The following is a 27,837-nucleotide window of genomic DNA, read 5'->3' as shown; positions in this document are numbered from 1 at the left end:
ATTCTCAGTAAAGGGATTAAACCCTGCCAGGTATATGCCCTTTCGTTCTGGACACAACGATATAATCAATTAATTTAATGAAATTCATGTGTGAGTTTCAATGTTTATTGTTTATGTAGTGAAGGATTTTTTTTCATGTATATGCTCTTTTTTTCTTTTTCAGGACATGAATTTAGAGCAGAGAGAATAAAACTGAGAAAAGATTTTTTCTCTTTTTTTCGCTTGCTTTCTGTTATTTTTATTTTGTTAACAGACAATGTACTATTTTAATTTAATAGTAATTTTAAAAACTTATTTTTATTGTACTGACATAAAAAGTGTTAAGCTAAAAGATTTGAATTTTATATTTGAGTTTTATTTTTTATTGTTCTTGCAGAGAAGGAAGTTTTATAAATATGCCTTTGTTTTCTTGTTCAGGGTATGCACTTTAAGGCAGTGGAAATACAACAGAAAAAGAAATTTTTCTTTCCTTTGCTTATGGTAACGGCCTGATATCTTAAAAAAGGATTCGATGGTATTTTTATATTTTTTAACAAGAGCTAAGAGCTCATACGGCACTTGTGACGAGGCAAGAAGAGCTAAGAGCCAAGAAATCATACTGTATGAGCTCTAACAAAATTCTATGAATCAATAGATTGATTGAAAGAAAAATGAGAGGCTTAATGCCAGTCAGGATTTAAAATAAGAGCTCTGAGTCACGATGTCCTTCTAAATATCAAAATTCATTAAGATCCGATCACCCACTCGTAAGTTATAAATACCTATTTTTTTCTAATGTTTCCTCTCCCTTTAGCCCCCCAGATGGTCGAATCTGGGAAAACGACTTTATCAAGTCAATTTGTGCCGGTCCCTGACACGCCTACCGATTTTCATCGTCCTAGCACGTCCAGAAGCACCTGACTCGCCAAATCACTGAGCCCCTGCCCCCAACTCTCCCAAAGAGAGCGAATCCAGTGCGGTTTCGTCAATCACGTATCATCCAACATTGGCTTACTCTATCCACCAAGCTTCATCCCGATTCCTCCACTCCAAGTGTTTTCCAAGATTTCCCCCTTCAACTCCCCCCAATGTCAAAGATCTGGTCGGGATTTCAGAGCTCTCAGACATGAACTCCTTCTAAATATCAAATTTCATTAAGAACCGATCACCTATTCGTAAGAGAAAAATACCTCAATTATCCCGTTTTCCAAGAATTCCAGTTTTACCCTCCAACTCCCTCCAATGTCACAGGATCTGGTCGGAATTTAAAATTAGAGCTTTAAAGCACAAGATCCTTCTAAATATCAAATTTCATTAAGATCTGGTCACCCGTTCGTAAGTTACAAATACCTCAATTTTCAAAATAACCCCCCACCCCCAACTCCACCAAAGAGAGCAGATCCAGTCCGGTTATGTTAGTCACGTATCTTAGACAAGTTTTTATTCTTCCCATCCAGTTTCATCCTGATCTCACCGCTTTAAGTATTTTCTAAGATTTCCGGTCCCCCCAACTGCCCCCCCCCCAATTACGCTGGATCCAGTTGAGATTTAAAATAAGAGATCTGAGTTACGAGGTCCTTCTAAATATGAAGTTTCATGAAGATTTGATCACTCCTTCGTAAGTTAAACATACGTCATTTATTCTCATTTTTCAGAATTAACAATAACCCCCCCCCCCCACCCAAATAGAGCGGATCCGTTCCAATTATGTAAATCACGTATCTTAGACTTCTGCTTATTTTTCCCATCAATTTTCATCTCGATCCCTCCAATCTAAGCTTTTTCCATGATTTTAGGTTCCCCCACTCCAAACTCCCCCCAATGTCCCCAGATCCAATCGGGATTTAAAATAAGAGCTTTGAGACACGATATCGTCCTAAATATCAAATTTCATTGAGATCCGATCGCCCGTTCGTAAGTTAAAAATACCTCATTTTTTCTAATTTTTCAAAATTAACCCTTGCCCCCCTCAACTACCCCAAAGAGAGCGGATACGTTCCGGTTATGTCAATCATGTATCTAGGACTTGGGCTTTTTTTTTACCACCAAGTTTCATCCCGATCCCTCGACTCTAAGTGTTTTCCTAAATTTATGTTTCCCCCTCCCAACTCCACCCCCAATGTCAACAGATCCGGTCAGGATTTAAAATAAGAGCTCTGAGACACGATACCATTCTAAATGTCAAATTTCATTGAGATCCGATCACTCGTTCGTAAGTTAAAAATACCTCATTTTTTCTAATTTTTCAGAATTAACCCCCCCCCCCCCCGCTACCCCGAAGAGAGCGGATCCGTTCCGGCTATGTCAATAATGTATCTAGGACTTGAGTTTATTTTCCCCGCCGAGTTTCATCCCGATCCCTCCACTCAAAGTGTTTTCCAAGTTTTAGGTTTCCCCCTCCCAGCTCCCCCCCAATGACACCAGATCCGGTCGAGATTTAAAATAAGAGCTCTGAGACACGATATCCTTCTAAATATCAAATTTCATTGAGATCCCATCACTCGTTCGTAAGTTAAAAATACCTCATTTTTTCTAATTTTTCAGAATTACCCCCCCCCCCCAACTACCCCGAAGAGAGCGGATCCGTTTCGGCTATGTCAATAATGTATCTAGGACTTGAGCTTATTTTCCCCACCAAGTTTCATCCCGATCCCTCCACTCAAAGTGTTTTCCAAGTTTAAGGTTCCCCCTCCCAGCTCCCCCCCAATGAAATCAGATCCGGTCGGGATTTAAAATAAGAGCTCTGAGACACGATATCCTTCTAAATATCAAATTTCATTGAGATCCGATCAGCCGTTCGTAAGTTGAAAATACTGTATTTTTTCTAATTTTTCAGAATTAACCCCCCCCCCCAACCATCCCAAAGAGAGCGGATACGTTCCGGTTATGTCAATCATGTATCAAGGACTTGTGCTTATTTTTCCCACTAAGTTTCATCCCGATCCCTCCACTCTAAGCGTTTTCCAAGATTTTAGGTTTCCCCCTCCCAATTCCCTCCCCCCAATGTCACCAGATCCGGTCGGGATCTAAAATAACAGCTATGAGACACGATATTCTTCCAAACATCAAATTTCATTAAGATCTGATCAACCGTTCGTAAGTTAAAAATACTTCAATTTTTTCCGAATTAACGAGCCCCCCACTTCCCCCCAGATGGTCAAATTGGGAAAAAGACTATTTGTAATTTAATCTGGCCGGGATTCTGATACGCCTGCCAAATTTCATCGTCGTAGCTTACCTGGAAGTGCCTAAAGTAGCAAAACCGGGACCGACAGAATTTGCGATTGCTATATGTCACTTGGTTAATACCAAGTGCCATAAAAAGGTATTCGATACTGTGATTTTATTGTGTTTATATATATCTTGAAAAGTAAAAAAGATACTCAAAAATGGGAATAGGACTTCATACATCAAACTCATGGCATCTAGTACTTAAAATATTCCTTAAAATAAATCAATTAGATGGCGTACTTGTTGACCTAAACCGAAATACCTTAGTTCCAGCCTCGTGTGCTAATATAATTGCTATGAAATTAATACTGTGACTAAAACACAAAGGGAGGCACTCTAGATAAATTTTTAATGGTGTTGATGAAACATATAGACTTAAAGTTGCCAGGATATAAAAACTAGTTTCATCAGAACATTATAATATAAATGATTAAATTATATTGTAAATTTATATGTTAATATATAAATAATTTTAAATAATTATATATAACAATAGTTAAATCCGGAACGACCCTCAGAAGTTGCTCTGAGGGTGGCAGGAATGTCGAAGCAGTTCCGTTTCCTAAAAAAAAGCCAATTTTATCTACCTTTGACAAATTTTCCTTGTCAAAGGATAGCGAAAGGGTAGTGTTTTCCCTTGTTTCCCTGGCTTTTCCCATTAATGTATATCTGAAGGTCTGTTACACCAATACAGTTCAATGTCTGGGGCTTTTCTTTTACGACATTTAATTTTTGCAACTTTTAAAAACAAAATATTAAGAAACTAATTAGTTGCAATAGGTCAACAAAGTTACAATAATAAGAATTTATAACTTTCATGGATACAAGATTGCAAAAAAGAAATAGATTACTACTACTAGGCTTCTAAAGACTCACAGGAGCACCAAATCACTGAAGGCCAACACAGCTACGCACTCTTCTCCTACATACAAATGAGCAGGATTACCGCATGTAAGTAGGTGGCCCTTAACTCTTAACTGTATATAACAATATGGTAATTTAGCACTTAGATACCATTTTTTTTTTGTTGTGAATCTCAGAAACTTTTCTGAGAAATCAAATAATTTCTTTGACCCCACTGCTTTTCCATTTACAAAAAATTGAAAGAAAAGAAATGGGTTTAATTTAAACAAAGCAATGGGACACAACGATGGATAAAAAAAAGGGGAGGGAGGGGGTTAAAAGAAAATTGCATCAAAATTAAAGAAATATAGCAATGCACCTTGCATGAAAAAATACAAGAAAAAACGAACAGATAGAGTTGATTATACTGCAGCCGAAAAGTTTTGATTTGAAAGCAGTTCCGAGAAAAACGAGAAAAGAGAAATTTCATCAAAATTAAAAAAAATATAATAATACAATTACCATAAAAAATACAAGAAAAAATTAACAGAGTTGATTATGCTACGGCCCGAAAGTTTTTTCATTTGACAGCAATTTCAGTTAAACTAAATCAAGGCAAAAAATCAGTAAAAAAATAACCAAGTCGCTAAAAATTTTCATCCCCCCCCCCTTCCTCCAATATTCTGGCTAGCCAAAATTTACCAGTCTTTACAAATGGTCATGTATAGAGAACGCAGAGTTCACAAATATTTAATTTTATTTTACAAAATATTTAAGCAAATATTTTAAATATTTCAAATATTTGAATTTCAACTTGGATGAACCGAGGCAGATGCATTTACATTCCAGAAGCAATTTCGGATACTCTTGGATGGCCTGCAACAGCTACCATCATTTTTGTCATATTTTTTATCATATTTTTATCATTTTTATCATATTTTCGCATTTTATTCATATTTTTATTTTTAATGTTGCAGTTGAAATAAAGTCTACAGCAAAAAAAATAATAATAAATGACTATAAAAATAGGACTTATAACACTTGTACACAAAAATTGTATGAGAAATTTGTACGAGTCTGTTGATCACCAAGGAGACCAAGGGTGTGAGGGTTTAATCACTTTTACAAACTTACGACGATCACCAAGAATGTAATTTTTAATTAATTTTATGCAAATCTATCGAGAAAAAAAAAACAGAGTTTTTAAATTTCGCCCTGTAAATCTTCCAAGAAAGAAAATTTACCAAAGTTCTAGACTTTTTGAGAAATTTTCAAGTTTACTAGACTTTTTCAGTCAGATAGACTCTTTTTATGCTTAAAAACTCTTTCTCCAGTACGTATCGCCTTTATTTTCTTCATATCAATCAATAGCAGATAAACTGCAATCATTATCATAAACCCAGCATATTACGCAAGTAATTTATATCTAATAAAATCAGCAGCGATGATTCACAGAAATTAGAAGAAGGGGAATTCCTATTTTCAAAATCTGGGGCGGAAGGCAATTTATTGTTTTCGATTTTTCAATCAAACCACCAAAAAATGTCGATTTTCAACGCAAAAACACAAAAAAGGAATTTTTGTAAAACTAGGCGAGGGGCAAAAAATCTTGGGGGCAAATACAACCCTACTACCCCCTCCCCAACCGACACTATTGATTGAAATACTAGTTAACCTAATTAGTACCCTAATAAACTATTAACAGTTGTGTCGTTAGCCATATGGCACATTGTACTGCCACATGGTAGCTATATTTAGATCCTAGCTAGTCCATAGAACATAAAACAATAAAGTAAAGACATATCTCTAAATTACTATAGTTAACCCTAATAGTGAGATACATAATATTTTACCCTAAGTTTTGGTTACTTTAGATGCGAATTCTGTATTTACCTCTGTAGTATGAAACATCATTTTATACAAATTGGTTATTACCATGACCTACATGGTATGATAAGGAGTTAAATTATCGTTTAGTTATAGACCATGCCCAGAGTTAAGTATATAAAACAATAAAGCCAAAACCATACCTCTAAAATACTGTAGTCAACCCTCCCAGCAAGAAACATAATGTTTCCCGTAAGTTGAACCGTTCTCAGTCTCAAAGAAACAATCAGCTTTTTATCAATAGATGTCGCTAAGGAATACTGTGCATAAGACTTGCCACTGAAGGATAGAGGACTGCGAGGGGTGTAGCAAGGACCTTGATCTCTACCCTCACTTCCATCTAGACATTGATCAGTTGCATCTACCCCACAGGTAGTAGTACTAAATCCATCTGGGCATTTGCAAGTGTAACCAGGTGTGGTGTTTATGGGCATGCAAATTAACGGTGTTGCACAAGGGTTGTTTAAACACTCATTGGCGAGTACTTCACACCGCTCACCTGAAAAAAGGTAAGTTAAGGTAGGATAAAGATTAAGTAAGAAAGTGATAATTATTAATTGCCACTTTTGTTCACCGTTAATCGTTTTTTTTTTCAACTTATTTTTTTTTCATTTTTTATTATTGTTTTTCATTATTATTACTTGTATTGTTAATTTTTCTTTATTATTATGCTCAATTTTAATTAGACACGTCACTAATTTCGCATCGTGCTTTATTTTCCACTTATCTCATCTCGATCAAATCTTTCAAAAATAACAGCGATAATTGAACTTGAAGTTGATTTTGTAGAAATTGTGATTTTTGTCAGGGACGCCATTTTAACGTCATCTGGCATGCAAATTACCAGTTTTCACAAAGATTTAAAAAAAAACACCTTTGCGAGAACTTCACACTGCTTACCTGGAAAATGGTAAATTAAGGAAAGGTAATGATTAAATAAGAAAATTATCATCACTGGTTCAAATTCACTATAAAAAAAAGTCCGAATTTCTGGTATTTTGTCAATTTGTCGACTTTGGGTAAAAATTCAATTTTTTCTAAATTATTAAATATCCATAGGCAGGAAGGTCACTAATTCCAAATGCCATTTATTTTTCACTTGTCGTGTCCCCATCAAATTTTTCGAAAATGACAGCGGTAATTTAGTTTGGAGTTGATTTTGTAGAAGTTTTGATGTTAGTCAGGTATTTCACTCTTTTGGAGAAACCACGACCGGAGAAATCAATTTTAGATTAAATAATCTTAAAAAATGACATTGAAAAAGAAAGAATTAAAAAAAAATCGAGTTTTACGAAAAAAAACGAAGATAAACTAAAAAAAAACTTTAATAACACAGACATTCTTGGGATTTGTTTTGATTTGTATTATCTATGCGAAAGAACGATTCTTTGCACAAAAAGTGCGTTTTGAAAAAAGTCGGAAAAAGCAAGAAAATACATACAGCTTCTACTCAGAGAGGGGCCTCCGCCTCCACTCCCAGTATCATAATATATACAATTTTTCAATTAAATTCTTAAAATCCAAATACTTTCTATTCTTAGTATTATTTTTCGAATGTGTGAACATCCTCGCACAAACATTACCCCCTCCAAAATAAATTCCTGCATACACCCTTGGGTACATTTACCAGATAAGCTCAAAAATATTTTCCAATGATGTTAAATTACATAACTAAAACGTTTTAAGTGTTGGGTAGAAATTTTGTGAGGCTAGCCGTTCAGTAGACAAAATATTTAACTTACATGGCAAAATGTAACGTTTTAGATATCTTCGTAAGAAAACTATTTCCGGTTTTAACCATATAACCATTTTAGTTAACCGGTTTAACCATTTCTAGTTTGAATTTGTGTAACTTAAATAACATAAATAATGCGTTCTTTCCAATGACTCTGAATATTTCAATAAAAATAATCCATGTAAATGCTTTTCTCTTCAAATCTAAGACAATGGACAAGAACGAAAATTAAAATGAGACAGAAAATACAGTAAAATATCCAAAGAACCATAGATATTTTTAAAATGGTAATAAAAGATTTTGCTGTATAGTCTAAAGAAGTATACACAATAAATAACCAGAAGCTTCATGACAACCACCTTAGCTCAATTTGGGGGAAGGGGGGATCGAACTTTTTTGGAAGAGAGGTCCAGCAAAGAAATATATAATAAAATAATATAATAACACATAACAATAATATAATACTATATTATTTAATTTATTCATAACTTTATTAGTGAACGTAATATTTACATTATTTGCAATATTATATTATAAGACAATAATATTACATAATTTAAAAATAATTTACTAATATATAATAAAAGTAATAATATAAAACCATTTGTTTTTGTGCCTGACTAGATGGGGCTAGAGATGACGAATCAAGGCTTATAAATTCTCAAATTGCTCGCCAGATCGTTAATTTTAATAAAATAAGATCTTTTTTTTAGTTTTAACCTTCCGCAAAAAAAGGGAAAGTCCCTTTTCACAGCATTACCCCCCCCTCTCTCTCCAACAAAACTAAATTAGGTTTTTCGATTTCAATGCCATTTCTCGCCAACAGTTTAATATAAGAGGACAAATAAAGGAATCGATTTATTTTTCCTCGAATTCAAAATACAGTTTTGCCAATTTATTTACTCAAGATTTCATCTTACATTGTTGACAAAACTTTTTGCTATGTCAACTGGGATATTAATTTAGCGTTTCAAAATAGTTTTTTATTCGCCTTCTTCACAAGGAATTTTCTAGCATTAATCTGGTGAACAAAAGTAAAGTTGTCCTTGAAGAGAGTTTCCTACTCCAAAATAATTGACTTGAAGAAATATATCTTCCTAGAAGAAGAGTTTATTTCATTTATTTGCTCGTGTAAAAATACCAAAATTTGTTATCAGTTAGCAGTTATTAATGTTAAGTAAATCGAGATTGAGAACATTGATTCAGTGACTACAGGGGGATTGGGATCCTTAGAGTTCGACAACAAACGAACACATATTCGTAAACAACGGATTCGAAAGGGAGCCGTGTCTTCACACAGAAGAGAAGTGGGCCATCCAAAGATCCCCTTCCCGAAGAATTACGAATGAAGAGACAGAAAAGAAGAGATGAGGGAGAGACAGGGAGAAGGTGATTAAGGTATTAAGACAGATAGACAGAAATATAAAAAGAGCAGAGGGGAAAGAGAGAGAGAGAGAGAGAGAGAGAGAGAGAGAGAGAGAGAGAGAGAGAGAGAGAGAGAGAGAGAGAGAGAGAGAGAGAGAGAAGAGTAAAAATAACTAAGAATTGCACATTACTCACCAATATAGCCTGGTTGACAGACACAGACTGGTGAGTAGACGTGCTTTGGTGTTACGAAGGACAGTCTCTCTGTCACGACCGATGTCAATTCATCCGTCAATGCCACCCTATCTTCACACTTTCCATTCAAGCAATGGCTCCCTTTACATAGACTCTCTGCTATTTGAGCAACGTAGACCTTCATTCCATTCTCCAATGAATTCAAATTATTCGTCAACTGCTCTCTTATCGCTGAAGGAGAATAAAAGTCAGCACCTGATTTTTGAACTGTAAAGAGGACATCTATATTGGGACGTCTGTGATTTTCACGTGTTCTCCAAACAGGGTAAGTCATGTTTAAATAAGAATATATTGAGTCACGTTCAGCACGTTGCACTGATGGGTTATTAACTTGGATACTGATAATACTTACATCCTTTGAGCGAACTTGCATTAAGTTCCTTATTGTTTTTATAAAATTCTTTCTATAAATTTGTATAAAATCTTCAAGTGTGACATCACGTAACGTCATGACAACGCTGTTTTCTAGAGATTTTTTAGTGATTGAAGTTACAGACACAGAAACGGTTGAGTAGCCGAAATACTTTCCATCAGAAACGCTGATGTTAAGAGCATACTCACCAGCATCCAGTCCTGGTTTAACTATCAGCGTACCGTCATCCTTATCAATTTCAAATAAGTGCCATAAACTTGGCCCCTTAACGATGGAAAATGTTAATGAATCATACGGATCTTGGTCTGTGGCATGAACTTTCCCAATAATACCACCTGAAAACTCGTCCCCGTAGGTATTGATGGCAATCTCAAGCGGAGTGATGATAGGTGAGAATCGCGATTCTTCGATCACTTTTACCGTAACCCAGGTGTCAGAGTGAAGCGGTGGGATCCCATGGTCGTAAACCCGAACGCCGAGCAAATAAGTATCTTTCATACGGTGGTTTAGGGGTCGTGCCATCCTAAGTAGTCCATCTGCGTCCAGTCTAAATGAATTATCATCATTACCGTGGGTTATTTCAAAGTTAAAAGGGGCACCATTCACAGGAGTATCAGCATCAGATACTTGAAGGCGTAATATCACAAAACCAAGTGGTTTGTCTTCTTGAGCTATTGTTGTGTAGTTCGACTGTGAAAACTGTGGGGGATTATCGTTTGCATCCAGTACGTCAATGACAACTTGAACAGAACTTGCAAGCGATGGGACCCCGTTATCTCTGGCTTCAACTTCAAGTGTATATTGTTCTGCCATTTCACGATCAAGTGGGGTATTAATTATCACAACCCCTATATCAGGGTTGATACTGAACTGTCCCATTTTATCCCCTGATTGAATTGTATAAGTGATTCTCCCATTATCGCCACTGTCTGGATCGTTGGAAGCCACTTTGACAACAGCTTCACCCACTGGGGCATCTTCTCTTATTGACGCAACGTAGGACGGATGACTGAATATAGGCTTGTTGTCATTGATGTCAATGATAGTGATGTTTAACGTTGCATGGTTGCTAAGTGGTGGCGTTCCACGGTCAATGGCTTGTATTGTCAAATAATAGTCGTTTGCTCGCTCAAAATCCAGGCCTTCGACAAGTGTAACCGAACCTGAAAAATGACAATATGTTATTATTTTTGTTGCTATCATCTGAATAGTGTCATGGTCAGCACCATCTAGTAAGTTAATACACCTTTGAAATAATTAAAGTTATTGGCGAAAATAATTTGTTGAAGAAGGATGTTCTTGATTTCAACTTAAAGATGGATTAAACAAACACAACCATCTTTACTTTCCCTCAAGATATACAGAGGTGAGACTCAATTAGGGATAGGCTCCAGTAGGAGAGTCTTCATAAGACCCTAGTGGTAAATATCAAAAGACGACTTAATCAAACAGTTCGTGGTAACGAACTGTAGTAAGGAGCGACCCGGCTCAATAGTAACCGAAACTCTGAAAAACGGAATTTTTATAACAATAGTTACATCAAAATAATTGCATTTTCATGCTGATTTTAAATATAGATTCAAAACATCAGATTCAGCGTATCAGAGAACCATAGAGTAAAAGTTTCAAACTCCTATCTACAAAAATATGTAATTTTACATTTTTGCCACAAGACAGATAACGGATGCGTGTTTATTTGTCTGTTTTTTGTGTTTTTTCCCCAGGGGTGATCGTATCACCCAGTGGTCCTAGAATGTCATGTGAGGGCTCAATCTAACAAAAATTAAAAGTTCTAGTGCCCTTTTTAAGTCACCAAGAAAATTGAAGGGCACCTAGGCCCCCTCCCGCGCTCATTTCTTCCCCAAAGTCACCGGATCAAAATTCTGAGACAGCCATTTATTCAGCAGAGTCGAAAAACCAAACAACTTTGTCTCTGGGGACGACTTACTCCCCCACAGTCCCCGTGGGAGGGGCTGCAAGTTACAAACTATGACCAGTGTTTATACATAGTAATGGTTATTGGGAAGTGTACAGACGCTTTCAGGGGGATTTTCTTGGTTGGGGGATGGGTTGAGGGGAGGGGGTTACACGGGGAGAACTTTCCATGAAGGAATTTGTCATGTGGGAAGATAATTTCCATGAAGGGGGCGCAGGATTTTTTTTTAGCATTTTTTTAAAGAACAATTAAAAAATAAATATGAAAAAGTTTCTTCAACTGAAAGTAAGGAGCAGCATTAAAATCTGAAACGAATAGAAATTATTACGCACATGATGGGGTTCACCTCCTCCTAATAATTCACTCTTTACGCTGAGGTAATTTTATTGATTTCAACTATTTATTCTACGGCCTTTGTTATTCAGGGGTCATTCTTAACGAATTGGGACAAAATTTAAGCTTTAGTGTAAAGAGCGAGGTATTGACGAGGTGGCGAACTCCCTCATATACGTAATAAAAACAAACGAATTTAGAAGTTCGTTACGTAAGTTAGTTCGTAAGTTACGTGTATTTTTACTAATAAAAAAGTTCGTCAAATCAAAATTTCTAGTTGCCTTTTTAAGTAACCGAAACATTGGAGGGTAACTAGGCCTACTCCCCCGCTCCTTTTTTCTCAAAATCGTCAGATCAAAACTATGAGAAAGCCATTTAGCCAGAAAAACACATTAATCTGCAAATTTCCTTTTAATTATTCATGTACAGAAAGCCCAAGTCAAAACAGGCATTAATTCAAAAACTTTCTTTATTTTATGAAATTAAATATTAAAAAAACAAGTTTTTTTAACTGAAAGTAAGGAGCGACATTAAAACTTAAAACGAACAGAAATTACTCCGTATATGAAGGGGGCTGTTACCTCCTCAACGCCCCACTCTTTAGCTAAAGTATTTTACTGTTTTAAAAAGTAGAGCCGAAAGAAACAGTCGAACTTTAGCGTAAAGAACGAGGCGTTGAAGAGGTAACAGCCCCTTTCCTATACGGAGTAATTTCTGTTCGTTTTAAGTTTTAATGTCGCTCCTTACTTTCAGTTAAAAAACTTGTTGTTTTTTTTTATTTAACTTTTTAGCAAAGAACTACTTGTCTTCTCTATTTGAAGCTTTTAAACTGCTTAACCCTCCCCTAAAATAAATTCACTTACATTCCAAGGTATCATCATCAACAATTCAAAAGCAAGATCTAAACTTTACGGGTCCAAAAGCTCCAATTACCAGCTTTGGCCGTTTTTATCATGGCAACATGATTGGAACTTATAAGATCTACGAATGAGCCTATTATGATAACATTGCAGTTACCGACATTCTACAGTTACGTATGTCAAGTCTACATGGCCATTAGTTTAAACTGCAAGGCTTCTTCAAGGACACCAAAAGTTGGCCTTCTCCAGCCAGGACACCACAAGTTTGGCCTTCTCCAGCCAGGGCACCATAAGTTGGCCTTCTCCAGCCAGGACACCACAAGTTGGGCCTTCTCCAGCCAGGACACCATAAGTTGGCCTTCTCCAGCCAGGACACCACAAGTTTGGCCTTCTCCAGCCAGGGCACCATAAGTTGGCCTTCTCCAGCCAGGACACCACAAGTTGGGCCTTCTCCAGCCAGCACACCACAAGTTGGGCCTTCTCCAGCCAGGACACCACAAGTTGGGCCTTCTCCAGCCAGGACACCACAAGTTGGGCCTTCTCCAGCCAGGTTATCAGCAAGAGCAATCCGATAAAAAACTTAGCGTCTTTTATCCTTGGTTTAGTTCTGTGAGCTTTGCAAATGAAAGATATCATTTAGATTATTTGGTTGTATCTATTGTTTAAATCCTAGGTTTTTCAAACTTGATCCACTTTTTCAACTGCATTTTTGCCATCACTTAAGGTTACTTCAGTTGCTTAATGTTACATCCCTTAAGGTTACAAAAAAGAGTGGGAAAATGTTAAACGTTTTTTTTTCTAATTTGGAAAACCCTATACATTTTGTCTCTAGGGCAAACTAACTAGGCCTAAAGAAATAGAATTTTTTTTAATTCGGTCAAAGTGATAAACTTGCGACAAAGTAATAGATTACATTTCGTTGGGTTCACAAACTTGACCTTGCTTGTTCTGGGACCCCTTAGCAATTATATTTTTTTTTCTACTTTGGAAAATCCTTAACATTAAATCTCTTGGACAAGCTAACTAGGCCAAAACTAGCTTAAAAAAATATATTTTTATGTTTTACCCGGCCTTATCAACGTTGTTATGGGGATGGATCTAATTGAGTCTGGATAATTTATGCCATTAAAGCTGCTTCGTACACAACTAGTATTTATTGTTAATCAACAAAAGCAGTGCGAAGAGGCATTTACGTGGGATCTTCTTTTGAGGGGGGGGGGGGGGGGGGTGACAATTAAAACAAAATTCAAAGCTGTTAAAATTAAAATTAGCTAAACTTAAAACTAAAAATTTACTTAAAGCAGGTAAAACTAGAATTAAATAAATTAAAAACCAAGACAAAAAAAACTGTATCTCTATATAATTGCTGCTAATGTGATTGAGCACCATAGAAGCTACATAGAATTGCTTCAATAAGAACACTGAAGCGACTCTGTTTGGCTTCTGTGGTACTCAATCACAGCAGCAACAATTACATGTATAGATATTTTTTCACGGATTTTACTCAATTTTAGGCTATTTTAGATTTTATCTTCGTTTTTTAACGTTGAAGACGCCTTGTTGTATAGGCGAAATATCCGTATCGTTTTTGTTTCCCTTTTCCTTCTACTGGCCATAGTCCCAATTGTTTTACGCATCATGAGATTTCTCTCTCTTTGTTTTGTCATGGCTGGCCAGTTCGGCTTAAGCCTATTTTTAATCCACAAATAATTTTATGCATCCTTATCTTCTTTTGATAATTTTCTTTTTCTGTTTAAAAAATAAGAAGAATTCAACATCTTCGAAAAATCTGTCGCAGCGAAAAATCTAGTTCCATAGAATTCATTAAAGGAAAAGTGGTGTGAATCAACCCTATTCTTAACCATATGAGAATTTCCCCGCACAACTTTCATGAAATGGCATACCGATCTTCCTCATTTCAGACTCTCAAGGCTTATGAAAACACACCTTAATTAAATTGTTAATTTAATTAAACACTAACTTAAGCACTAAATTGACTCTAAACAATTATTTTAAACACGAACTATCTCACTCTTAACACTAAAAAATTAAATACAAACACTAACTTAATTTAAAAAAACACTACTTAATTAATCATTCCTTTATTAGGATCTATGGCAAACTTCCTATGTTAATTCCCTACTAACATGGAAAAAAATTTCCGTATTTTATGCTCATTCTGTGTTCATTCCCTCCTAATATGGAATGAAAAATTTCTACATTCTATGCTCATCCCCTCCTAATATAGAAAAAATTCCGTATTCCATGTTCATTCTATGCTTATTCCCTCTTAATATTGAGTACTGAATTTCTATATTCTATGCAAAATCCCTCCAAATGAGGAATAAATAATTTTCGTGTCAATACCTGTATTAGGATCAATAGTAAACTTCCTTTGTTCGTTCCCTCCTAATATGGAATGAAAAATTTCTACATTCTATGCTCATCCCCTCCTAATATAGAAAAAATTCCGTATTCCATGTTCATTCTATGTTTATTCCCTCTTAATATTGAGTACTGAATTTCTATATTCTATGCACATTCCCTCCAAATGAGGAATAAATAATTTTCGTGTCAATACCTGTATTAGGATCAATAGTAAACTTCCTATGTTCGTTCCCTCCTAATATGGAATAAATAATTTCTGCATTGACTCCTGTATCCAAAGAGGTTGCAAAAACTTTAATAACTTCTGTCCCAAGATGTGCATCTTCAGGTACAGCAGAAAAATAAGTCTTTGATTCAAATTCTGGTGGATTGTCATTGACGTCAAGTACGACAACAGTGACAAACGCGGTGGAGCTTAGCTGTGGACTCCCTTGATCTTTGGCAATAACAGTGAGGTTGTGCATTATATTTGACTCTCGATCAAGAGACTTTGCTAAAGTGATGATTCCACTAACGTCGTTGATCATGAAATGGTCATCAGTTGATGCAGGAAAAGAGTATCGGACTCGACGGTTGTTACCTAAAATAACATTTACTGGGGCTAATACAATTGGATTTTAGGGAGCAAATGCAGTAGAACAGAGAAAGAGAGATAGGGAGACAGAACGATAGAGAGAGAGAGAGACAGAACGATAGAGATAGAGAGAGACAAGGAGGAAAGAAAGAAAGTGACAGAGAGTGAGTGAGTGAGTGAGTAAGTGAGTAGTGAGTGAGTGAGTGAGTGAGTGAGTGAGAGAGAGAGAGGGGGGGAAGAAATAGAGGCAGATATAGACAAATATAAACATTTAGAAGAACAGAAATACTGAAGGGCAGAAAGAAGTCTTTCTCCTGTCAGGACTGCTAATTACGGGGTGAAGTAATTAACCCCGTATATCCCCCCTTCCTCAGTTAATTTTGAAAATATGTTTTTCTCCCCTCTATATTTTCGTAAATTGACACGCCTTTCTCGTATGTATATAAAGATTTTCTTTAGTTTGAACATAAAGCTGAAATCAGAAATTTTTCAACCAAAGATACTAAAAAAAATTTAAGAATGTTAAACGTTTTGACCCTATCTTTGAAGACTGTCTTCAGCAGCAACAAAGAAGACCACACAAGACAAGATGACCAAACTAAATAAACAATACAATAGTTCCAGTTAAATTATTTATTTATTACTATTGTCTGTTTTTATTTATTATAATACATAAATATTACTTATTAACATTATTGTGTGATTATTATTTTATAATATTTGTTATTATTTATCGAATATTTGTCCATTTAGCACAACCCCAAACTACCTGAGGCGCTTACAGGTGGTCATTTATTAAGTGATATCGAGCCAGTCCCCAATAATGGATGGTGTTTTGCACCCCGCCACCAAGCTTAATCCTTAAAATTGTCCTTCAATAATTTCTATATAGTAGATTTAGCATACTTTGCTCGACTCATTTTTGGTCAATATATTTATGGTCTATATTTAAAAAAAAAAGATTTATTGGATCATTCGAAACAATAAAAATAGATAAGACATTTAAAAAGGTTAAAACCCAAAGTTAAAAATATTGAACAAATTGGGATTAAAAAAGGGTATACGGAAAAAAAAACAACCCTCAGACTTAAGGAAAAATTTCAAATTCCCAAATTAAATAAAAATAAAAAACTTAATGTAGTTTAAAGAGGAACGATGAGAAAATGTCAGGGGAATCGAAATCCTTTAGCCATATTCACATCTTTTCCCTTAAATGCCTTAAGTTTTGACCCTAGTTGGATCCTTTCCCTCTTGTGTACACTCCTATGCAGACAAAATAGTTAATTGTTTTTTCAATCCGATCTTTTACCGTAGAAAATAATAAAACAACATCTACATCCTCCCATAATGTTTTAATATTTTTAATATTTTTCTATAATTTTTTTTTTAATATTTGAATATATTTAATATAATTTTTATTAATATATTTAATAATTAATTTATTTTATTTAATTTATTAAAATTAATTTAATTTAATTTTATTAATATAATTTAATACCATATAATTTAATTTTTAATATATTATAAAAATATTAATTTTTATAATATTTTTAATATAATATTTAATATTTTTCATTTATCCTTTTATTGATGTTTCTTTGCATAAAATATTTATTTATTATTACCGATTTTTACTTTATTCAATTCACTTATTTACTTTTTGTATTACATATTTATTTATTTTATTTATCAAAACCATTTAATTATTTACTTATTCTATTTTTATTTACTTATATTTTATAAATAAGTTATTATTTTATTGATACTATTTTATATTTATTCAAAAATAAGATATTTGTTCTTTTATTAAGTTTATAACTCTCCCTAAAATATTTCTTCGAAATTAAATTCAAACTTCTAAGTTTCACAAAAATTTAAAATCAAGTCATACAAAACAGTTTTTCAATAGCCTATTTACAACATTCCTCAATAAATACCAATTCAACGGACTTCACCCCTCAATAATAAACTTAATCACTTAAGCGACACTGATTTAAGATCACCAAGGTTTTTATGAAGTTTTCCTGGGAACTTTTCCTTCTTGACATGAGAACCAATGTGAATTTAAGCTTTCAAAAAATTACTAAAGAATTTCTGATGAAACACATCCGCTGTGAATTAACAATAAGACTTTAGTCAGGAGCGTCAACTGGGGGAAGAGGAGGGGTATTTGCCGTCACCTCCCCCCCCCCCCTCAAAAATGGAAAGCACCTTTTTCGATACTTTCCCTTGCCTATTATTGCAAAATGCCTTTTTTGATAGTCTCATTGAAAAAACAAATACAAAATTACTCACCCTATATTTATAAAAATACATTCCCCCCCCCGATTCTGCCCCACATTTTCATAAACTGACTCCATTACTTAAAGAATTAATGCGTTCAAGTATTTGCTGAAAGACTTAGCCAATGTCATATGAATTTCTTGACTAGCTTCTTTGATGCCGTCAGCTCCATATACCGTATATATTTTTATGCTCTCGACATGTGTCAATTTTTTTTTTTTTTTTTTTTTTTTTTTTTTTTTTTTTTTTTTTTTTTTTTTTTTTTGGCAAAGATAAATTCAGAGTATATAATGTATATGTACTGTATAATGAAATGTGTAATGTGATGCGTTCACCAGTACCAGTGTAATGTATATATACTGTATGTCTAGATAGTAATGGATATGTATATGCACAATATAATGAAATGTACAATGTAATGCATGTAACAGTATATATATGTAACAGTATTACATAACATCATGTATATGTATATGTACAGTGTAATGAACACGAGTCTAAACCATTCGTATTTATAGTAGAGAGTCATATTCTTTTTTTAAGCGAAAAAACTAAAGCATGAAATCTCGTCAAATGTACAACCATGCACAACCCCAATAAAACCCCAGTACAACCCTGTTAAACCAATGTACGACCCTGTTAAATGCTAACCCATCATTCAAATGTTTATTCAGCCAGTTCATTTTTACACATTAGGGTAGTTATACCTTCTTAACATTGCTCAATTGCATATCGCACTTTATATATAAATTTTACAAATCCTTAGGTGAGAGCCATTGTTTATGCTTCGTAGAATGTTTCAATGTACCCGACATGTGTGAATTACAGAGACTGAAGAACCAAAAGGAATTTTTTTTAATTTCAGTGAAATAACAGCGGCTCTTCCAAAATTTCAATGGTTGTCGTCCCAGGATATTTTCCAATCAATTAGTTTTAATTTAGCAACAATAAATAAACTTAAGGTACAATTTTGGAAAGTTCGACAGCATTCTAAAACCTCGATAAAAGACAAGCGGCAAATCGTATATTTAATTATACCTAGCACCACATATTTAGGAATACAAAAAATTTGACCATTTGAATGTATTCCAACTGGAACTCGTACCTTAAAAGACGCAAAGCCGTTAATATGAATCGATTTTCGATTCCAGAAACCGGAATCGAAACCGGATTCCAGAAACCGGTTAATATGAATAGATTTTCGATTACTAGAACCGAATGCGTCCTGTGTGGCCGCAGTGGATTGATCTCTTCTTTGTAATGCAGAACCTGCAATTCGATCTCAGCTGCACAACAGTGTAGCAACCCAACGCATGGCAGAGAATTTCATTCCGATGATACGATTATGCAAAAATGTGTCCATAATTAGAAGAAGAACTGGATTAAGAGCTCAAAAATAAATTTGTACTGTTTACTGTCAGTAAAAAGACCATGAAGTACTCGATGGCAAATATTATGAAAAAGAAAGAAAAACTAAACAATTCAGTTTCATATATTCAGAATAAAACGGCAATTCTACAGTTTTTCATTAAGTTGTCGATGGCACAACACGTGAAAATATGGCACAAAACGACGGTACACCACATTTTTTACAAAAATGAAATACAAAAAAGCTGCGCCAGCCTACCTTCGTCATAATCTGATGCATGCACTTTGGTGATCAAACTTTTGACTTCAAGGTCTTCAGGTACAAGAGCGGTCAAGTTCTCCACTTTGAACTGAGGTCTGTTGTCATTGACGTCACTTACTATGATGATTACATCAGCCGTACATTCCCACAAAAGTTTATCCAGATCTTGGACATGTGAAACAAGTCGATATTTTGACTGACTTTCACGGTCCAGCATCCTGGCAATTTTTACCTCACCTGAAATCGTAAGAAACTATTTTATTTAAATTTATTCCCCGCTTACTTCGGTAAATCGGTTTTATTTAGCCAGTGAATGGTGGAAATCTTATTTAGTCAAATATAGAATACGGTCATATTTAGAAATTATTGAATAGAGGGATTGAGCAAAACTTATTTGTGAAGAATTTAGTGAATCGATGGGTTCGCAGTTTTGTTTAACACAATACTAAATGTGAGCCCATTCACAAAAAATGGAGTAATTCGAAAAGGGAAGCTTAAATATAATGTAAGCGTTGTATGTGGGCTCATAAATTCACAGTAATTTATCAGGTTTGTGTATGCTGAGATCTTTGAGTGAATGTCAAGGTATCGTAGGGAGTGAGTGAGTAGCCAGAGAGTATTTGATGATTTACGCACAACCAGACCGATATACTTTTCTGGTTTGAGGTCCAAGCTCAGAATTACACCTAGGTCCTTTTCACAGGTAGATTTTGTCAGGTTGATACCTTTCATTTTGTATGATTACTTCGGATTTTGGCGGCCAAGATGGACGACAGATCATTTTGCAACAATTGGTGAAAGTTACCATTCTTCGAGCTTCTCTGTCAGGGCGTCGCTTTGGATTTGTGATGATGCACTAGCTTCTCCCAGGAGCTTCGTATCGTCTGCAAATAGGCCAAAGTCGGTTTGGGAAATGGCATTTATGCAAATGTCTATGTAAATGACGAACAAGACTGGGTCGAGAACACTACCTTGTGGGACACCAATGGTTGTATCTGTCCATGTGGATAGTGTGTCTGCAACCTTGACTGCTGCTTTTCTATCATTCAAGTATGCTGAGAGCCAATTTTTTAGCTGTCCCTTGATTCCATAGACTTCTAGGCAGTGGATGAGTTTTCGTAAAGATATTCGGTCGAAGGCTTTAAGTAGATCGATTAGGATAATATCTATTGGAATCCCATGGTTCAGGGCAGACTGGATATAGTCGTGTATCTCTACTAGTTGGGAAACAGTAAAACGATTTTTATGGAAGCCAAACTGATGATCTGAGATGAAGTTGCTCAATTCGAAGTGCGAGTTTAACTTTTCCACTATGACCCTTTCCATGATTTTCAGGAAGGGTGAAGTAAGACTGATCGGGCGATAATTCTCCGGGTCACTCCGTTTCCCCTTTCCTTTGGTGTTACATGGGATAGCTTCCAGGAAGTAGAAAACTTCCATTGCTCGAATGATATTTGGAAAAGTATTGCCAGATGTTCACCTAGCCCGTCTCTCACTTCCTTCAGGATAAAGGACGGGATGCCATCAGGATTGAGTGCTTTTGACGCTTTCATGCCCTTCATTGCTCTTAGAACACTTACTGGCGTGAAGCCAATGCTGTGGAGCTCGCTTCCTGGGTGTGAGTCTTGAAGTTGAGGTAAATAGCGCTGGCGAACGTGCTGGCGAAGAATTTTACAAGAGCATTCGCCTTATCTAGGCTAGTGCTATGGACCACATCACTTCGATCTATTAGTGCTGGTAGTTTCTGTTGCTCACCTAGCTTGCGTTTGCACAGGTTGTAGAAATCGCTTTTTGTTCTTATTTTCTGGAACTCTTCCGTTTCGAAACTCTTGTTGTAGTTTTAATAGCTTTTCTACTTGTTGAGCTGAGTTTTTGAAGCTTGGCGAGTCTACTTATGCTTCCAGATGCTTTGTAATCCCTATATGACTTTTTCCAGTCCCTGACGAGCTTTCTTATGTGCTTGGGAAGGAATATCCTTTTGCCAATGTGTTTGTTTTCCTGAATTGTGTGGTTTGAGTGACGGCTTGGTGAAGTATGCCATAGAAAACTTCCCAGGCTTCGGTAATTGGTAGGTTGTACACAAGGTTATCCCAATCGGTATGCTGTAGTATTATTTTGAGTTTTGTTAAGTCTGTTTTATGGAAGTTAATTTAAAAGCGGGTCCATCACCCTTTGTACGAATTTTAAGTATTTCAGTACGGACTTGGCAGTGGACAGCATGTTCGTGGTCGCTTGTAACGGGGTTAACGACTGTTTTTGTAACGAGCAGGTCTACCATGGGCGTGTTGAATGCAACTTCCAAAGTATTGGTTTGACGCGTTTGACGCTCGATGACACTCTGCGCTAGGTTGAACTCGCTAGAGAAGTCAAGATAGTGTATTAGTTGATCTTTTGAGTTCTGGCTTCTCATCCTGAAGGAATGATTTTTCCAATCCATTTCAGGTATGTTTAGGTCTCCGCATATCACTACGGATTTAAATTTGTTACAGATCTTGTCCAGGTAGGCAGAAAATTCACGATCTGCTGTCAGTCCCTCTCTCGGCTTCTTATAAGTTGCTGTTGACGGTACACGGCTACAATTGACAGGCGAGAACCATCGTTAGAAGTAGGCACAGCACAGGGTATGGCGTCTATTGTGTTATTAGAGAAACTACTGCGCTCGTAAATGTGTAAGTTTTCCCTTGAAAGTAACGCCACACCACTTCCCTGTGGTTTTGCCGTGTTATCCTTCCTAAAAATTTCATATTCCGGTATTCCAAATCTAGTTGATAGTGATTTTTCATGTAACCATATTTTACCATATATAACCATATAACCAGTGTTGTCAAAAATCAATTACAAACCTATCTATGTCAGAGTTTGGAATATCATCAATAATTTCGGTTACAATTTTAGCTAAAACACTGAGGAATAGAAAGTTCAAAGTAGAATAACTGCTAATGCTAACTAGACTGTGTAAATTGCGTAGCCTTAACTACGTAACCTTAGACGATATTGCTAAAATAAACCCCAAGTTGGAAGAAAACACAAGTTACTTCAAAAACGAATTTTATCAATTGAGGTTTGAGCATTTGACTGGCATCACGTGCCATAAATCTTGAAAAATATTTACTACATTGTTTGTTTTTTTAGTAAATAAAAATAAATTACAGGATTAAAAGAAAGGCAATAAAAGGAAGAAAAGGAGAGAAAGCAAGAAAATGAAAAGAAAGAAAGGAGCTTAATGTTAGGTTTGAGTAGTTGGCTGCCATCACGTGCCATAAATCTTGAAAAATATGTACTACATTGTTTTTTGTTTTTTTTAAGTAAATAAAAATAAAATACAGGATTAAAAGAAAGGCAATAAAAGGAAGAAAAGGAGAGAAAGCAAGAAAATGAAAAGAAAGAAAGGAGCTTAACGTTGGGTTACGTTGTGTTTGAGTATTTGGCTGGAATCACGTGCCATAAATCTTGAAAAATAAGTACCACATTCTTGTTTTAGTAAATAAAAATAGATTAGAGGATTAAAAGAAAGGCAATGAAAGAAAGAAAAGAAGAGAAAGCAAGAAAATGAAAATAAATAAAGGATCTTAACGCTGGGTTACGTTGGGTTTGAGTATTTGGCTGGCATCACGTGCCATAAATCTTGAAAAATAAGTAATACATTTTTTTTTTAAGTAAATAAAAATAAATTACAGGATTAAAAGAAAGACAATAACAGAAAGAAAAGAAGAGAAAACAAGAAAATGAAAAGAAATAAAGGAGCTTAACGCTGGGTTTGAGTATTTGGCTGGCATCACGTGCCATAAATCTTGAAAAATATGTACTACCTTGTTTTTTTTTTTAGTAAACAAAAATAAATTACAGGATTAAAAGAAAGGCAATAAAAGAAAGAAAAGAAGAGAAAGCAAGAAAATGAAAAGAAAGAAAGGAGCTTAACGTTGGGTTTGAGTATTTGGCTGGCATCACGTGCCATAAATCTTGAAAAATAAGTACTACATTGATTGTTTTCTTTAGTAAATAAAAATAAATTACAGGATTAAAAGAAAAGCAATAAAAGAAAGAAAAGAAGAGAAAGCAAGAAAATGAAAAGAAAGAAAGGAGCTTACCACTAGTCGAGTCAATAGAAAAATCTTCTGCTCCTCGCCCAGTAAGAAAGTAACGAACTCTTGATTCTTCATTTTCATCAACGTCCTTGGTTTCAACTTTGAATACTAGTGTGCCCAATGGAGCATCCTCGGGAACGGACTCTTTGTATCGGAATTTAGAGCAATAGGGTGGATTATCTAAAAATACAAACAAAATGTATTCATTATTATTTGATTTCTCAATTTGGGGAGTATGGAGAGAGGCACCAACTCCCGAAAGTGTAAAGGGAGGGGAACTGAGAAAAGATTTTGCCTTTGTTGCAAGTGAATATACAGAAGAAGTTATTGCTCAAAATCTAATGGAGGGAGGGGATTTAGTTTTCTAACTTTTACATGAACCTTCCACCTTGTTGAAGGTTCAACCTGAACCATCTCTTGGCTAGACCATTGAATAAATAATCATTATTTTAACTTTAAAATATTATTAATTTTAAATCATTATTAAATAAATAATCATTATTTTAACGCGAGAAATTTTACTTCCTGAGGTAAGACCAACGTCTCTAGCGAATTCTCCGAGCATTCCTCGCGTCTTCTTTCACGTATTGTTGTATCAATACCACATTTTACCAAAGAGACTAGTTTTCTAACTTTTACCAAAATAGAAAAAAAGTATATTTCAAAATTTAGTGAGGGGCGGGTAACTACCCCTGTGCACCCCCCCCCCCCTCAATTGACACCCTTCTAAGTGTGAACCCACCTGAACCATCTCTTGGCTAGACCATTGAATAAATAATCATTCATTGCAAGATGAAAAAATTGAACCTAACATCTCCTCTTGGTGTAAAAATTGCAAATAACTTATAGCCTGCTCTGTTCTCTTTTCCTAGGAAAACAAAGATCAAAGCTTTTCCACTGAAGAAACAACACTCTTTATTTTCTAGTCCCTTGGGATTCGTTGGGAAAAGATAGGATTGAGACTTCAAGCACAAGTCGAAAAACTTTGTTTTTGTTAGTTTCCCAACTTACGTAAGAAATAAATGTAAAGAAGAAATACAAGTGGAAGCATATGGCAAAACCAGAATACTGTTTGTATCAAAAACTGGAAAGAATTTATGGATACAAAATGGATACAGTTAATTTTGGACACTCGCCAGGAAGCTTCTCTATCCAATATCAACCCTCTAAAGAAAAAAGTACGTAGACGCACTAAAATTCATTTTCAGAACTATTCAAGTGTTGGTTCCTTTTGGTTACTATGGGCCATTGTTCTTTACTAGGTTGCAGTGTGATCAAGCCGTGTCAATGAGCAGAAGAAAAAAACGAAAGATATTCACTAGCCTAAAATGTACACTGACTAAGAAATAGAAAAAAAAAAAAACTTTAAGAACAGAATCTGAATAAAATAGTATGGAGTTACAAGGGAGATTAATAGACATCTTACAAAAATCACTAGGGAAAATGACGTCACCCTTCAGGTACGGGGAAATGACAAAACTCAAAATTGATAAATATACATGCACATTCCAATCATAAAAGACTTATCCCTTTCCTTAGCTAGAGCCTCCCTCCCCTGAAATAGAACTTTGGTACACCCCTGACTATTACATCATAGTAAACTTTAAAAAAACACTTTTCTTCGTTTTTACTTAATCTGTTAATAAAAATCATTAAGTATTTTACCATTGTCATCACTGACGTCACATCTACAGATACAAAAATCAATCTTAAAATATAATTTCCCTTTATACGCTGTCAGTAAATAACAATAAAGTATTTCATCATTGTCATCAATGACATCTACAAGTACAAAACTTAACCTTAAAATATTATTGTCTTTTAAATGATGTCATTAAAGTATTTTACCGTTGTCATCAATGACATCTATAGAAACGGAAGTCCAGGCAACAAAAATCCCATCGGTAGCAGCAACTCTCAACTTGTAAGACTTTATATCCTCTCTATCCAGAGGCTTAATGACCGCCAATGCTCCATTTGGTTTAATTGAAAACTGAGAGCGAGAATCGCCACTAGTTATATAATAGAGCAACCTTGAAGCTGTCAAATCTTGGTCTGTAACTGCTAGTGTTACTAAAGTTGTACCAATGTCGACGTCCTCGTTTACTGAAATAATTTTCAAATGAATTACGAATATAAATTCATGAATGAGGTTTGTAATAGCATAAAAAATTTTCTTCTAGATGAAAAATATACAACAAATTATAAAAACTAGAATGTAACAGCGTAGAATGATTCGTTTTATAACATAAAAACACGTTCACAGATTTAATATTTTCTTAGGGGAGGGGGATTATTCACTAAAATGACTTATTTACTGTTCTAAAGGTCCTTTGGCCATGACGCTAAAAAATAAAATTCAATTCCAATTGACACTACATAATCAAAAACATTGCACCAATTACAAAGATCTACCCAAAGCTTTAATTTAGAGTCAATCGCAAATTCATTGTTAATATGAAGTTCTTTTGGCATAAGAATTTAGAATATTTATTGGCAAAATATACAATTTTTGTTTCTATTTGACAAACATAGGGATTGGACAGCAATCATTGAAATTTGACTGTAAAAATGACGATTAGAAATCATTCTTGCAAACAAATATTAATATATTTAAAGTAGTTTTATGATAAGGAGCAGGGCAACGTTGCCACAGTCTCCCTGCTGTCCTTCCTCTATAGTGTCAAAGCTATGCCGGTGAAAGCCAAACTACAGTTAGACCAATTACGTTAAAATACATGTCTTCATCAAATTAGCTCCAAAATTCTCTGACTTACGGTAAATTTCTTCGAAAGGCTCCGTTCGGAGAAGGAGGGGGTGGAGGCTTGTGTGAATTATAATTTTGACTGAACAACAACTATAGCTTACAGAGTGTGAGCTTCTTTTTGTTTTTTTCTTTTTTTTTGTGTTTTATTTTTCTTTCTGTTTTTTTTTTTTTTTTTTTTTTTTTTGTTAATTCGTATAGCGTTTGTTTTTTCTAATTTGTTTTATGTGTGTGTTACTTTGCTTAAACCAGTTTATGTTTTTTCTACTTTTTTTCCGTTAACCAAGGCTTCCGTATGTGAAGTCAAGATATTTAGACTTTTATTATTATTTGTACAGAAAAGTTTTTCTTGTTTCTGTCTTATTAAAACATTTTACCAGTTTTTCAACATTTTTATTTCAATTTAATTGTAAATTGAACTGCAGTGGGGCTAAGAAATTGTTTCAGTTTGGGTCACACCAAAATGCCCTTCCTGAACATTCAAGAAAACATAGCTTTAATATGGCCCCAGATTAATTTTAAACTATTTTCCCATACAGAAGGTTCCATCTTACATTAAAATTGATGTAAATTAGAAAAGACCTTATAATTAGAGTTGGGGACAGGAACTTGAGCATAAGAGGCTAAAAGAAATATTAGACAAAGTCAAAAGTTGAAACCGATGCAATGTTAAGCATAAAAAGGCTTAATCTTAAGCATAAGAGGCTAAAAGAAATATTAGACAAAGTCAAAAGTTGAATAAAAGTCCAAAATAGGAAAGAACTGCTTCATTTACTAAATTACTAAAACCAATGTAATGTCCGTAGGACTAACCTTAGGCAAGTAAAACGTAACATCACTTAAAATAATATAATATCCCATACAGGAGAATGTAAAATATTAGTGTCTTATTAAAAACTTTGCCCGTTTTTTTTAACATCTTCATTTCTTTTTAATTAAAAATGTACATAGTAGTTAATAGCATTTAAACTACAAAACCGCAGAATACATTTTTTTCCATGGCCATTATTCAACCTGATCTTTCGCGTGGATCCATATTAGCCCGATAACCCAAATGGTAAAAAAAAAGAACTTTTACTAATGTGACGCAATTTGTTAAACATATTCTTAGAAATACACGCACTTAATCAAGTTTCATCCACATTAACACATCAAAAACTTATCCTCTCCCAGGGAAGTAGATTGAAGAAGCGGGGAGGGGGGGAGGAGGGGAGGGCTTCAATAGTTTTTTTGGTTTTTGTTTTTTTTTACCTGGCCTTCCCATGATTTTGGCAACGTTTTTTCTTTGGTATTTTCATAGTAAAAAATCGATATAA

The 27,837-nt window shown here is 34.9% G+C and overlaps 1 protein-coding gene across 14 annotated transcripts in view; it reads right to left on the bottom strand.

Moving 5' to 3' along the window:
• LOC136036050 (fat-like cadherin-related tumor suppressor homolog) overlaps positions 1-27,837 on the bottom strand; it is a 401,362-nt gene that overhangs the window by 63,436 nt on the left and 310,089 nt on the right. For 10 of the 14 annotated variants that reach the window (XR_010619615.1, XM_065717994.1, XM_065717993.1 and 7 more), the window contains 6 exons: positions 25,606-25,863; positions 23,761-23,937; positions 19,670-19,909; positions 15,379-15,765; positions 9,236-10,831; positions 6,084-6,439 (listed from right to left, as the gene is read on the bottom strand). Coding sequence is in view for 13 of the 14 variants with exons in the window: in XM_065717994.1 (XP_065574066.1) it covers positions 6,084-6,439; positions 9,236-10,831; positions 15,379-15,765; positions 19,670-19,909; positions 23,761-23,937; positions 25,606-25,863 (3,014 nt within the window). In the remaining variant the exon portion in view is untranslated. The remainder of the gene's footprint in view (positions 1-6,083; positions 6,440-9,235; positions 10,832-15,378; positions 15,766-19,669; positions 19,910-23,760; positions 23,938-25,605; positions 25,864-27,837) is intronic. The other 4 variants (XM_065717999.1, XM_065718000.1, XM_065718003.1 and 1 more) reach the window with 4 other exon arrangements.

This window comes from Artemia franciscana, chromosome 15, assembly GCF_032884065.1.
Source record: "Artemia franciscana chromosome 15, ASM3288406v1, whole genome shotgun sequence".
Lineage (NCBI taxonomy): Eukaryota > Metazoa > Arthropoda > Branchiopoda > Anostraca > Artemiidae > Artemia > Artemia franciscana.
The sequence above is the reverse complement of the archived record's forward strand: the minus strand, read 5'-3'. Positions and strand labels throughout refer to the sequence as shown.